Here is a 14,522-nt window from a genome sequence, read left to right as displayed (position 1 = left end):
TGACTACAGTAGCCGTAATGCTCCGGCAAGCCATTAAGCCGTGCGCCTTCATGGCTTAACAAAGTTGGGATGTTGGTATGGGATATTGTATTTGTTTTAAATGTTATATATTTATGTGGTATGTGTATTTTGACTTTTTTTGCCATGATGCTAGGTCTCTCTTGGAACTGAGATTTTTAATCTCAATGAGATTTTTTTTTACCTGGATAAATAAAGGACTAACAAAAAAAAAAAAAAAAGTTGTACTAATAGATTTTTGACAGATTTCTGCGCACTGTGTACCACAAAAAAATCGGTTTGAGGTCAGTAAGCACAACCAGAATTCACACATAAGGCGCACTGCCAATTTTTAAGAAAATTAAAGGACTTTAAGTGAGCCTTATAGGGTGGAAATTACAGTAGTCAAACTCTAAAAATGAGTGATGTGTACATAGAGCATGTCTCACTTTGCCCAGCTGCTTGAGAAAAATGAGGTGCCGCTCCTCGAACTGTGACGGATCTTGGTTCTCAGAGGCCCACGGGAAGCCGAAGCCTCGTGCTCTGTTGGGCACCATGTCACTCTCCACCAGCAGCTCATAGTCTGCAACAAACGGCCGTGTCACTTTCAACATCATCTGGGTGAAATAACGAGCGTGCTGGAGTGATGCATGGTGGTCTTTCTCTGACACACATGACTCCATTCATGTTCCTACCTGGTGTGAAGAGACTGTTGAGATCTCGGATTATTGTTCTGAAGGAGGGCCGGTGTAAAGGCTCATAGTCCATACAGCTGTTTATCAGATTGGCCAGCTCTGTCCATTTAGGAGCCGGCAGCTGGTGTCTGTCCTCATAGAACAAGTTTTTCTACAGAACAGGAAAGAACAAAATTAAGTACCTGATTGTTCTTGTCTTGGAAAAGAAGACATGTTTTTAAAAGTTTAACATTTTAAACCTGTCTTTTCACAAAAGAAATTAGTGAGTTTCACATGTTCAGGAATATAAATGTATCTTTTTTGTAACAGACTGACCAGCCTCACATCTGTACAGCTAATTAGTTCAAATCTAAGCCGCTCTAATGAACCCGTTTATCTAATTATGTCTCAAAACCAAAGTTAAATATTTTACAAAATGTATCAATGCATGTTTGGTTTTTTTGGACCTTTGAGCTGTCCAGTGTGCTGAGAGGTTTGTCTCCTCCGCTGCAGATCTCCCAAAGCGTGGTCCCAAAGCTCCACTTGTCTGTAGCTAAACTCAGGTTTTGAGGGTTTTCAATGCACTCAGGAGGCACCCATGGGATACGCTCCACTAGCACTGCAGGTCAGACATGTAAAGAGATGCAGGAAAATACTAAATGTTGGAAATGCAGACCAAAGATGAAGAAAAGGGAAGCAAAAGGTGACTAAATTATGTCCTCGTAGGTATCTCTGACAATCACACCAAGGAAAAACCATGCAGTGAACATCATTCCAACATCACACAGGTGTGAGGTGCAAGCCTCGGGACCGCGATGTCGGCGTTCTCACCTTCTCTGGGCAGCACGGTGATGCTGATACCGGGGTCACTGAGCTTGATGAATGGAAGACTGCCTGTTTTCCGATCCTCCTCTCGAATCAGAAGGACATTCTTGGCACAAACATTCCCATGAATGACGTTTTTATCCTCCTGTGTTCAGTTACAATAGGGACAACATAAATATCAACGTAGCGTTAGGAAAGTCCCAATGAAAGGTTCATTTCCATGTTGGTTTCTTTTTTCCCTTCATTTCAAAATGTGTAAATGTGTCCATAATCTTTACATTTAAAAAGAAATCTGTATGGGTCACACAGCATTAAGTTGGTAAGTCTTACCAGATAGTGCATAGCCCAGGACAGCTGCTTGGCCACTTCCAGCTTCCAGGTGATGTTAACACAGCCTTTGTTCTTCTTCAGGTAAGTGTCCAGTGAACCAAATTTACCGTACTCCTGCACCATCATGTCTGACCGGGAGATTGAGATTAGATCGTTTCACTTACTCATCTGTTTATTTACTTCTATCCATGAAGAAAATCTTTTCAACAAAGCTCTATGAAATGAAGCACTAAATTAACCAGTTTGTGGTTCACTGAAGATTGTGTTGAGTAGTAATACACATGTGCTTACACAGAAGTCTTCCCCTGTTACCATGTAAAATTCTCAGAGATTACCTCTTGTAGTGATTTTGGGGTTTTTATATACATTTCATAAAACTGAACGGACATTTCTTCACTTAAACACTTCCCTCAGCCCACATGCACACACTTGACTTTTTGCATCCATTACATGTAAAAGAAGAAAGACTTTGACAACAGCTCCCAGATACACTACTTCACGTGTGTGCTGCTTTAAAGACTACAGTGGCCCTTTAGTGACCTGTTGATCCCAAGGGCTTAATCCAGTCTGAACGAAGGGTCAGAAACTCTCTGCCCTCTCTGTTTGATCGTCTCAGCTGCCCACAGGAACACAGTTTGACATTATTTGGTGCTCGTTTAATGTGTGAATGGTCTCTTTTTCTATTTTGGGAGCCTATTCCTCATGGACCTACCAGATGACTGGTATAATTAGTGTGTTGCTGCTCATTTTGTCTACATCTTAAATATCTTAAACCATCCAGTAAAGGTTGTGCTTGTGTTGTACACTTACTTTCATCTGCACAAACACACACGCCATAAGTGAGAAGTAAGTGTTTGTGGGAGAGCTGGCTCATTATGCTTGCAGCTTCAAAAAATGACTGCAAGGAAAAAAATGAGAGAAGAGAATTTAAATTTGAGTCCATGAACATGAGTAATCAATAAGATTAACAGTCACCTAAATTCTTCCTTAAGAAGCTAACCTCTGAATAGCTGCGATGTGCCTTGTCCAGAATCTTAATAACAACGTCCATCTGATGTATCTCCCCATAGTCTCCAAGCTCCTTCCTCACACCGCAAAAGATCTTGGTGAACGTTCCTTGACCCAGACTCTCTTTCTGAAACACAGTTTTATTGGTTTATTGAAAAAAACCACATTGTTTAGTTGACTCTAAACAGTTCCCTAGGCAATGTCCTCTCCTCATAAACTCCTCAAAATATATTAGCTTGAATAGCAGGAGTCATACAGTCATATAGTCATATAACAGCTCCTTGCTACCAGAAGGAGTCAAACAGCCTATACAGCGAAATGCAGGGTTTTTTGTTTAGAGCAGTATTCTCAAAACTACAGACAAATACATAGTTTATCATCCAAAGTAAGATGCATGAAACAAAAAAGATGACAAACTTTGACTTTTAACATCCATCAGAGCCAATCCCTTTAGCATTTCTTAATGAAAACTCAAAGTTGCCACAGATGTTTATCCAAATCTTTACTCCTGCCTTTTTTTATTCGTAGTTAAAGCTGAGATCTTCTGGATTCTCTGAAGTGAAGAGTAACGAACTATATCAATACATTTCCAAGCCTCCACACATTCATCCTGGGAACTAAATGAAATATTATGTTCGTCTGGCTGAGCTGTGACCCAGGCAGTTAAACGTTATCGACCACCTGGATCCGATTTACTGAAGATCAGATATATTGGCAATATCATCAGGCCTTATCATTTCCAGGCAAATTGTCAGAACATAATATTTTTCTTCTGTAATGAAAGATAGAGTAATCTTTTGGGGTTTCAAGCGGTCTGCTAGCAAAGCTCTTAACTAACTTAATAAAAACATCAAGTGCAAATCAGAAAGTCAAAAAATACATTCAGTTTATACAGCCCTAAAAACTAAGCACACAACTTAGTTTCATAGGAAATAAGAGGTTAGCAGTCAGGTGCTGCTAATCAAATGCACTGCCCAGCACATCAGCACAAACACAAGCACAATACTGCAGGAGGAGTGTTTTGGATCCATAGACCCTTTGGTATATCAGAGAGTCATCTATCTGACAGTTAAAGCTTGGCTAAATAAACAGCCTGTAGTCGTGAGGTTTTCCTATGACAGTTCTGTCCAACAAAACTTTAAATGCTCAAATAAAATAAAAACAGAGACAGCAGATTGAGTCTTTTTGTTAACCGTATGTAGCATCCTGGCAGATCCCACAACAGTTCTCTTGCCTCTGGTGTTCTCACTCAAGTTTACATTCACAAAGGCTCCAGCCTTTAAAATACGAGCTGTTCAGAAGTCTTAAATCTAAATTATATCTCTTCAGGAGAAAGAAAAGAGGACTTTCAACACTGTTTGGTATTTCCAGTGTGTTTGAGAAACAGCATGTGCAATCCTGGCGTTTTCATGTCAAAGGAGAGGCTGAAGTTAGGAGCCAGAGAAGGTTTACTTACGATGATGAGATCCTCCTTTCGAATCTTGTGAAAGACCATCTGGCTGATGTTGTGTTTGTAGAGCGTGGGAGATATGGGCATCTCGGCCCCTTGATTGCTTCTACACACTAGCAGGTTGGACTTATCTGAAGAAAGGTAGAGATTAACAAGGTTCACACTACACCTGACCAAAACTAGACAATGACACTGATGACTCACACTGTTAAATATTGAATTTGATCAGCAATTATAAACCTGGATTATTATATTCAGAATTCTTATCGTGGATATGAAACTTTATGTTGTGTGTTTTTATATTTTTCACCATAAACCATAAATCAGAGTTTTGGTACCTAAAAACCTGGAATAGTTTACTGAATCATTAGATTTCATCTCTAACTTCTCCACACACATATGTTTTGTTTTGTTTTTTATGAGGCGATAAAAACTTATTTTTGTTCCAATAAAAATGTCATAAATTTCTTTTCTTATATGCATGCAAAGCTAAATCATTATTGATACCATACTATCAGTAACCATTTCTTCGTAACACCAACACAGTACCAACACAGATCTGTTCTTTGGCTTATAGTCTAATCACATGCACCAATAAACACATTTTCTTAAGATGTTTTTAAAGTATCTAATAAAAGCAGAAGCTTTAAGATGATTAATTGACTGCAGCAGGGACACAAAGGATCTCACACATAAACAGTTACAAAATAACAGTAAACAATAAACAGTTACAAAATTAAAATAACAGTGACATAAAAGTGCCCAGAAATTCTGTGGAGTGCTAACATAGGATTCATCAGTGCCACTGAAACAGGATTTACAAGTTTGAGGATACTGGAAAACCACATTTTATTTGCTGATTTTATCACTGTCATCTAATGTTTCACAGCTAAACAACGCACGCTGCTCACTGTTTTCATAGCTTCATTTAATGTTAAAATGCTTTTTTTTTTTTAAACTCAAAGCATGTGGAAATGCATTTTACTGTGCCTTCAATTCTGAAATGAGAAAATAGCTTGTATTTCACGTTTTCATTTTCGTTTTCATCACATACATGTTCTGGATGTGAACACTGACCTTTGTGGCTGGGTGGGCAGCACCTGATCAGCTGAAATGTGTACCCATCAGTGCGGAGCGCCTCCTTCTGGTAGCAATTCAGAAGTTCCCTGAGTGAACCAAAGCTCCTCTTGGCTCCACTTAGAATGTACTCTCCTGACTCCGTCTTTGTGATCTGACAGTGCTTATAGTCCACCATCGTTTCATACTGAAAATCAAAAGAAAAGTTTCCACAGCTGAGTTGTGCTGAATGTTACAAAGGATGCTCCTTGTGTCCCTTCCTTACTGCCGTTTCAGTCAGCCATACACGGTCTGAAAACTGGTCATTTTTACTTGTTTTAATCCTCCCTCAGTCAAACAAACTTGAAACAGTCTAAGTTACACTTAAAGTCAAACACAGAACACACATCCAGTAAGTCACAGTATGGTGACCTGCTGGGAGATATAGACCGCCTGCAGCAAGTAGATACCAAACCTTATTGCTCCCTCTAGTGGCTGAAAATGTGATCAAAATCATGTGCAGATAGGTGTGTTTCCGGTTTTTGAAAACCAGTGGACATGGTTTACTTTGAGAAACAGCTGTGCAATTTCATCGTAGTGACTTTAAACATCTTACTTCATATTTTATATCTGCTTGGATGTATGCAGTCATAGGCTGAAGAAGCGAGTTACATTGCATAGCAGTAATGTGGGAAATCGAGTGTTCCCCACAAACATTAACACTACTTACCCCCACCACAAAAGACATGAAGTATTTATCATAATCCCTGGGGCTGCAGCGAAGCATGTACAGGCCTTGATGGTTACCGGAGCGCCGCAATTTACTGACCGTAAATTCCATCCTGCGATCAAAAGGGACAGAATGTTTTTTGCTGATTTCATCTGTCCATGACTGTGCATGTGGGACGTGATGCATGATATGCATGCGTGTGATACTTACGACACAGGGCCGTGGCAGTAGCTCTGAATGCACTCCAGAAGCCGTGGCGGCGCTAATTCTTTGCACAGGTAATGATGGGCATCGGCCACCAGCCTGTAGTATCCATCGATCAGTGACACGAATGACACGGCCACTGAGAGCGAGCGAAATTCCAGCTCCTTCATTGTGAGTCAATGCAGAGGCATACAGAAATACAGATGCAGGATTTTACTTATTTTCTTGTGCTGGAAGCAACAAAGTATCTTATACACGAGCAAATGAGGACAACATAACATCATTTAGTTGTGAGAGTTCAGCCCAGAGTCTCCAAGTTGATACTGCTACCATCTTGATCCATGATGGCTGCCACTGGTGACACGTGCCTGTTATCTGCTGCCAGTACTAAGCGTTCATTCAATTGTCAGAATACATACACTATATTTACTAAATAATTTAAGTAAATATAAGTACATTACACCTGCAGGAGCTGCTCCGCCATGAAAACCCATGCCACAAAGCTCCTGGTGCAGTGTTTATGCTGTCGTTAATGTCACAGGAGGTCTGGAACTCTAAAGATATTGAGTCAGCAGAGCTTTGAGTACTCGGTGACTCACCATGTAACTTTATGTAGTCTGCCACTTGGTAAATGAGTTTCTAAAAGTTCCCACTTTGCAGTAATACTATTTGCAGCTGACTGTAGGAAAAAAAAAGAAATTTCGGGAACTGCTTTCTTGAAACGGTGATACCTATTATGAATTCAGTGTCTTCTTTAGAATAGCCCATCTTTCTTTCACAAATGTTTGTAAAGGCAGACTGCATGGTGAGGTGCTTGATTTTATACACCTGTATCAATTGAACTAAAAATACCTGTACTCAAAGATTAAGAGGAGTAGACATGTACTTTTATCCACAGAGGATATCTATTGAACTGCTGAGCATCTATCATGGTACTGGAACTGATGTTGAGGTCGTTAAACTGATGTGGAGATGCAGAATGAACTTCAAACTGGTAGGAAAACAATTAATTTTTCCACAGTGTTTCTTTTGTCCTGTTTCTCTCACCCCTAACAGGTCGGAGCAGATGGCTGCCCCTCCATGAGCCTGGTTTTGCTGGAGGTTTCTTCCTGTTAAAAGGGAGTATTTCCTTCGCCCTGGAACCAAGCGCTTGCTCATAGATGGATGTTTGATTGCTGGAGTTTCTCTGTATTATCTTAGGGTGTGGGGATCCTGCTTCATTGCATTTAATTTAATTCCACATTTTCTTAACTAAATCCAAATTAGCTCGTATGTTTAGATGTTATGTTTAGCTAGTTGTTGGTCTGTTGTGTCTGCTCCTAAGATTTCTGGTAGTGGCATGGTTTCATTATGTGGGGCATCTGGAGGAGGATAATGTGTTCAAGTCATGTTGGCCCCATTGAAACTATTTATCTTCATATCCTTAAATACTTCATTCAAATGAATAAAGAACGTATGTTGCAACATGGTTAACAGACATGACTGAAAGTTAAATAGTTTTAAACCAAAGTGAACTGTAATTAAAATTTCTCAGTAACAGCAGAGAATGACCAATAACACAGCAGACGTGTTTACTATACCATGATCTGGTTATCCTGTTTGGTGAGTGTAACTATGCGGCTCTCTGCAGATCCTTCCTTATTGCCTTGTTTGATACTGATGTCAATCACCTCTGGAAAATCACAGTATGTCTGCAGCTCCTACACACACACACACACACACACACACACACACACACACACACACACACACAAAATAAAATCGTTAAAAATAGTTATTTGTATTTCTTTTTTTTTTTTAAATCAATGCACACAAGCACCAATGATAGGACACACCCATGACAACAACACACTTTTAATATATTTGTTCTCACATCATCTGATCTGTCCTCCTCTTTCCCTTTAGACCACTGGATGCCCTTATTTCCCATGACAATGATGGTAACCTCATTTGAGGAGGTGTCTGTGACTTGGAAGTGCTCGGAGTAGAGAGAGGGCAACAGCATCTCAAGGCTCATTAAGTATTTGAGCTTGAGGTTACACACAGTGGCCTTGCACTCACTGAACTGCTGGATGAACTTCCTGAAGCGATAGCGGATTCTCTTCCGAGTCAAAATGTTATATTCCTGGATGCGGCTTCGCATGGACACTGGGAGGAAGGACTTGTAGCTAAAAGAACAGAGAGGTCATTCAGGAGGATCTGTCTAAAATCTTTACAAATAATTCATCCTAATGATTAGTTAGGCAGAAATATATATGTATGTATATATTTATATATATATTATAGATATATATATTAGTATTATAATATATAATATATATATATATATCTATATATTATACTAATCATATATCCATTCATTATGATATATATATTAATTAAGAATATAATATATCTATATTATATATATATATATATAGATATCCTATATATGTAGTATAAGCCTAGTACAGATGAAATATTTTCACTGAAACTTTATTTCACATACAGGTATTTTATTTAACTGCATGAACACTGTGTCTGTCACACTACTTTGATGATATTGTTATTCATAAACTATACCACATGCACACCAGCACAGGAACTAGCATTTCTAATTATTTAGGTCAAATAGTTGGCAGCATATGCACGCACATGCATATCCAGCACGATAAAATCACACTTCATGCACAGCTGTCTCTCTCTCTCTCTCTCTGTACTTCAAGAACAGTTTCTCGTCTAAAATTCTGTTTTCTGCATTATTCACACAAGTCTACCGTTGTTTACAGCGCTGTCGGCCGCATTTTTTTCCTTTTACTTACTTCCGAAAAGAAAACCTAATTTCTGCCGTTCAATAGGCTTCTGAACAAATTTAAACTTTTTAAAATTATGCAAAATGCAAAACGCTTAGCCGTGTCTCTAATAAAACCGCTGTAACTTCAGAGGTAATGTTCATAGTTGATTAATGGTTTTCTTTCGTTTTTGATGTACTGCAGAATATTTTTATAAAATCCCAGGCCAGGAAAATCACCTTCATGTTTTTCTGTGTTTTATCTTCAGCTACTTTGACACAAAGGCATCTGCTGTGATGCTCACACCTTTGATAAAGTCTTGCGAGTGTCAGCTTCCTTTTTATAGATAGAAAAATATGTAAATGTACTGATCTAAACTATAATATTTCTGACTGTCTGAGGCAAAATTTCCCAGATTTAAATCGAATCGAATCGAATTGTGGATCGAATCGTTTCAGGACCTTGTGAATCAGAATCGATTCTAGAAATCAGTGACGATACCCAGCCCTATTTTACAGTTTTCCACAAGGGTTGCAAGGCCACAGGTCTAAGCATGCGTTGATCAGTCTCCCCAACCACCTATTCCAGGTCTTCTAGTGGAACGCTAGCCTAAATATATAACCTTTCCAGGAAGTTCTGGGTGTAACCAAGGTCTTTTTTCCTGTTGCACATTCTAGTCTAATGACCTAAGCAGCTCACCAGATCACTGAACCTTACCTCACATTCTCTTTGGCTGTTTATGATTATGGACACAATTAGTGATAAAAAGCAGCCCTGGCAGTTCAATACCACCAGGGAATTAGTCTGAATTATTGCCAGCAATGTTAAGCAAGCTCTCACTACAGTAACAGTGAACAGCATACAGCAACAGACCCAATAACCCATACTTGTTAAGAAATCTGGATAGGATACCACAAGGAACACCTTCGAATGCCTTCTCTAAGTCCACCAATTGAGTTGAGCGAACTACCAACAATCCTTGATTATCCTTAAGATGATGATGGCCCAGTCCTGTGTCCCATAACTAGGACGAAGGTGGCAGAGGGCAACCAACACTTTTTTGGGGCCCGTGTTAATTAAAATCAGTTGTGCCCCCTGCATGCCAAACACCCAGACAATAGGAGAGCACAATCTCCTATGAGGAGCTGTAAAAGGCCAGCAGCAGCTTTCGGTCATGGTTATTATTCCTCAGGACACGGAGGAGGTGCAGCTGCTGTTAGGCCTTCTTTACCAGTGTGTGAGTCCAGGTGGGATCAGTTGAGATGTGGGTGCCCAGAAGCCTGTAGGTGGAGACAGATTTCACCTGTTCTCTGTTTATAATAAGAGTGGAGTGGACCTGTCTGTGCCTCCTGAAGTCTATTTTGAGTTCTTTTGTTTGAGGACGTTCAGCTTCATGTTTCTGAGCACCAGCAGGACAAGTTCTCTACCTCAACCCTGTACGCTGTCTCATCTCCATCAGAGATGAGACCGACTATGGTGGTTCATACTTGACCATGACGTTGGTTGTTTGGGTTGGTGTACAGTCATGTGTTTACCGGGCGTACAGTAAGGACCGGGAACGCAGCACCACAAGAATCAAACCAGGCAAAGAAGGTGTTGAACTCCTCTGCAACTTTGAAGCTGCTGTCGGGGGTTGGGAGGCTCTGGCCTTTAAAGTTCGTGAGGGCTTGGATGCCTCTCTACACCTGGCAGAGGTTGTTGCCTGTGAGGAAGCCCTCTATCCTTCCTTACTTCTATCCTCCTCTTGTAGGCCTCCTTGGCCTGTTTGATGCCCTTCCTCAGGTTGGCTCTGGCGGGCTGGTTCTGGCCAGGTACGGGGTGTGATAAACCTTTAGGTGGAGCACAGCCTAAAAAGCACCACCGTAGTTTGCCAATCCAAGGACACTGTTGCCAGCTTCCATGCAATGTTGCAGAGGCAAGTTAACCCCTAAAGCCCCACAATGTCTAAAACCTTAAGCAACTTGGAAAAAAATCCACTCCACTCCAGTGGATAGTATTTTTTCATTTTACAGGACATTTTCCCATTTTCATTTCCATTTCCTTTTTTTATGATTCTATTTCTTAACACGGCTTGATTATATCATTATCTGCAACACTCAAGGAAAGGCTTTTCCTTCACACATTGCCAGATCTACAGGATCCAAGTTTAAATGTTTAGGAATTTTTTTTGCAGAAGATTAGTTTAGATGTCTTTGAGTTAGAGCAATTTCATCCTTCATGGCAAAACATCGAAATTCCCTATGCCACCAGGGTCACGCCCTTTGATGAAAACTCTTTTTTCAGTTGAGCCTAAAACCAACTCCTTCAGGGCTTCCTGGGGTTTCTGGGGTCAACTGCCTTGAAGCAGTAAAACATGACATTTCCTGTTCCCACTAGGTAACACTGTGACCAGTCAAATATTGTAAAATGTGCCAAATTTCATGGAAGATCTGAAAAAGGTGATCAAAGACATGAAATAATAATAATAATGATAAATGGAGCAGATACAACAGGGCATTCACACTTCGTGTCCTCAGGCCCTAAAAAAAACAATCCAGGAAGTCTTAATAGGTATTAGGTAAGTAAAACTATAAAAGACTGCTAAGATTTTGTTTCCTAATTATTTTTTTTTGAGCAGATTGGAAAATAAGAAACAGACGGCAAGCTACCTTTTGTCATTGTAGATGTCCACTGCTGATTGCCCGCTCTCTTTGGCGAGCCTCATCATGTCCAGCACAGCCATGCCCAGGCACTCCTCCTGCGCTTCATGGCTAACTGGAATATCAACCCAGCCATTCAGAAAGTCACTACGCCACTGGCAAAAGAAAATGGACAAAAGGAAACTGATGAATAATACACAAAGAAAAAAGTAAATATGACTAAAGCTAAAAATTAATCAGATTAGGAGCAGCAGGGTAAACAGAAAGTACCGTATTTTCCGCACTATAAGGCGCACTTAAAATCCTTTAATTTTCTCAAAAATCGGCAGTGCACCTTATAATCCGGTGCGCCTTATATATGAATTCTGGTTGTGCTTACTGACCTCGAACCGATTTTAAGTGGTACACAGCGCTCAAAAATCGTTTTAGTACGACTTCGGTAAGCTACAATGCCACACCACTTGATGGTAGCATTATGGCTACCGTAGTCAGGAGCCTCGCAGAGTAATATGGGTCCAGGAAGTTAGCTCGCTAGTTTCCACCTAAACATGATATACCATGTTCTGACTGAGAGATTTCTAAAAGAATTAAAACGTACATAAATATATATAAACATACATAAAACAAAAATGAAGACAGGTGAGGGTTCCCAATGGTTAGGGACAAATGCAATCATATGGCAGGATGCTCTAAAGGGACCAAACTTGAGTCAGGAGAACAGCTGAGATAATCCATCCGCAATACAAGGTTAGTCATTAATATACTGCAACAACCTGGGAATAGAGGAGCTGCAAGTGAATTCAACATTACTGAATAAATGTTACGGAAGTGGAGGAAGCAAGAAGGATGAGTCGAGTAAAGTTTGACTTTTGACTGTTTTGTTTCGCTTAATGCGCCTTTTGTATGACAACAGACCCGTTCATCGACAGTGTGCCTTATAATCCGGTGCGCTTTATGGTCCGAAAAATACGGCATCTTTTAAGGAGAACAGCTATTTTAATGTTAATATAAAGAATGATTAAAATTTCTTCCATAGCATCAGTTAAAAATCGGAGGAGGGTATGGAGGATGCATATTGTAAAGACCCCATAATATAATGCTGTGATGCACTATGACATCAACACAGCTCTACAGACATTTATATTATTACTTCCAGAGGGTTTGACTTGCCCTAAACTCAAAAAAAGAAAGCTTCAGCATTAATGAAAAGTCAAAACAGGAAACAAAATTGTGCCCATTTAAAAAATGTTTTCTCATCTTTTCCAACTGTTTCAGCATCTTCCTGTGTACCAGACCTACAAAATTGCCCATGATTCAAGAACTGTCACCAACGTGTGCTAAAGAGAGAAACCCAACAATCCAATGACCCCCTGTGAGCAATTTGTTTGGTAACAGAGGTAAGGAAAAACTCCCTTTTAGCAGGAACAGATCTCCAACAGAAGCAGGATTATGGAGGGGCAGCCTCAATGACAGAGGCTGCCCCTCCATAATCCTGCTTATGGAGGGGCAGCCTCCATAAGCCTGCATTAAAGTTGTGCATTGACAGAAAATGCACAACTTTAATGCACAACTCTTTTTATCCATTATTTCATCAGCAGACTACTACGTGGCTGAATTCTTGCAGAAGTCCACCAAAACAAACCCGTCTGTTTTGCCACACAGCTCGGGGTGTCAATGTGGCAATGGTGATGAAAACAAAACTCAACAGACAGTGTCTGCAAGTGAGGTTAGCACAAACATGACAAGATAAAAAAAAAAAGTCAGAAGCTATTTTAAAAACATGCACACAAAAACATTTGTGTGCATGCATACACATAAACAAAAAGAACCTGGACCTGTTCCCCATTTTGTGCTTCTTGAGCACTCTCACTACCCCACTTCCTGTTTTCTTAATTTGTACCAAAGAATGGGCTGACATGACAGACAGACTGGCAGCCAGTCAGAGAGACAGAGAAACAAGCACATTTTTATCTCCCACCCAACAGTGCTCAAAAAAAAGAGAAAGAAACCACATGCGCAGACAATAAAGAAAGGGTGAAGGCATTAAACAGACTCTGCAGACTCTATGGCGCTACAAAAACAAAATGACGTCTTACTGTTCTTTATGAGGTATAAAGCGTTAAGACTAACCTGAAAAAACTGGTATGCCATGACACAGTCATCCATCACAGGGCTTTCCATCCCTTTAGAGAAACCATAGCGATGTGCGTATGATAAATTGCTGCTGTTGTACCAGCCAGGAAAATAGTATCTGGACAAGAGGGGTGATCATGGAAAAGAAGAGAAAGAGAAAAAGAGAAGAAAAAAAAGTTTGAAAAATCTGAAACAGATTAAGGAAATCAGAAAAACAAAAACTAAAAAGTATAACTGTCTACCTGATTCTGAAGTGCAGTTTCTCACAGGATGAGTGGTCCACTTTAAAGACATGATTTGGGGCGAACCATGTTCGGTCACTTTCCCTCATTAGGCCAAACAAGCTGCAGTACACTGGACCAATCCCTGGAAAAAGAATAAATATACATATTGTTTTAAATTAATTAAGTCATTTAAATGTTTAAGGTGCTGTTAGTTTTACTCCGTTAGCAGCTATCTTCCAATCACTTCGTCCTACAGTGTCTAACATCATCCCCTATTTAAAGGTCACTTCAGTAAACACTTAATTGCACACATCAATAACCAGTTCGTAAATATAAAAAACAATTTCACTAAACAAACTGCTGATATTTAGAATTTTTTTCACACATGCAGGATGCTTTGTGGCATCACTGCAGCCTGCAAACAACTGCATTAACATGCTCAACAACAACCAAATATTCTCGTGTAGTGTATCTTCAGTTA

General features: G+C 39.9%; 1 protein-coding gene across 1 annotated transcript in view; it reads right to left on the bottom strand.

Moving 5' to 3' along the window:
• LOC102308097 (tyrosine-protein kinase JAK2) overlaps positions 1-14,522 on the bottom strand; it is a 51,600-nt gene that overhangs the window by 5,845 nt on the left and 31,233 nt on the right. Inside the window, exons 3-18 of the mRNA XM_042224810.1 lie at positions 14,060-14,183; positions 13,815-13,935; positions 11,694-11,839; positions 8,148-8,442; positions 7,855-7,974; positions 6,281-6,438; positions 6,071-6,182; positions 5,362-5,548; positions 4,291-4,415; positions 2,827-2,961; positions 2,637-2,724; positions 1,827-1,954; positions 1,503-1,641; positions 1,139-1,290; positions 693-843; positions 447-580 (exon numbers count right to left, since the gene is read on the bottom strand). Coding sequence (XP_042080744.1) covers positions 447-580; positions 693-843; positions 1,139-1,290; positions 1,503-1,641; positions 1,827-1,954; positions 2,637-2,724; positions 2,827-2,961; positions 4,291-4,415; positions 5,362-5,548; positions 6,071-6,182; positions 6,281-6,438; positions 7,855-7,974; positions 8,148-8,442; positions 11,694-11,839; positions 13,815-13,935; positions 14,060-14,183 — 2,315 coding nt within the window. The remainder of the gene's footprint in view (positions 1-446; positions 581-692; positions 844-1,138; positions 1,291-1,502; positions 1,642-1,826; positions 1,955-2,636; positions 2,725-2,826; positions 2,962-4,290; positions 4,416-5,361; positions 5,549-6,070; positions 6,183-6,280; positions 6,439-7,854; positions 7,975-8,147; positions 8,443-11,693; positions 11,840-13,814; positions 13,936-14,059; positions 14,184-14,522) is intronic.

The sequence above is a fragment of the Haplochromis burtoni genome, unplaced genomic scaffold (assembly GCF_018398535.1).
Source record: "Haplochromis burtoni strain Fernald_Lab_line unplaced genomic scaffold, NCSU_Asbu1 Contig_151, whole genome shotgun sequence".
NCBI lineage: Eukaryota > Metazoa > Chordata > Actinopteri > Cichliformes > Cichlidae > Haplochromis > Haplochromis burtoni.
This window is presented reverse-complemented; position numbering and strand designations above follow the sequence as displayed.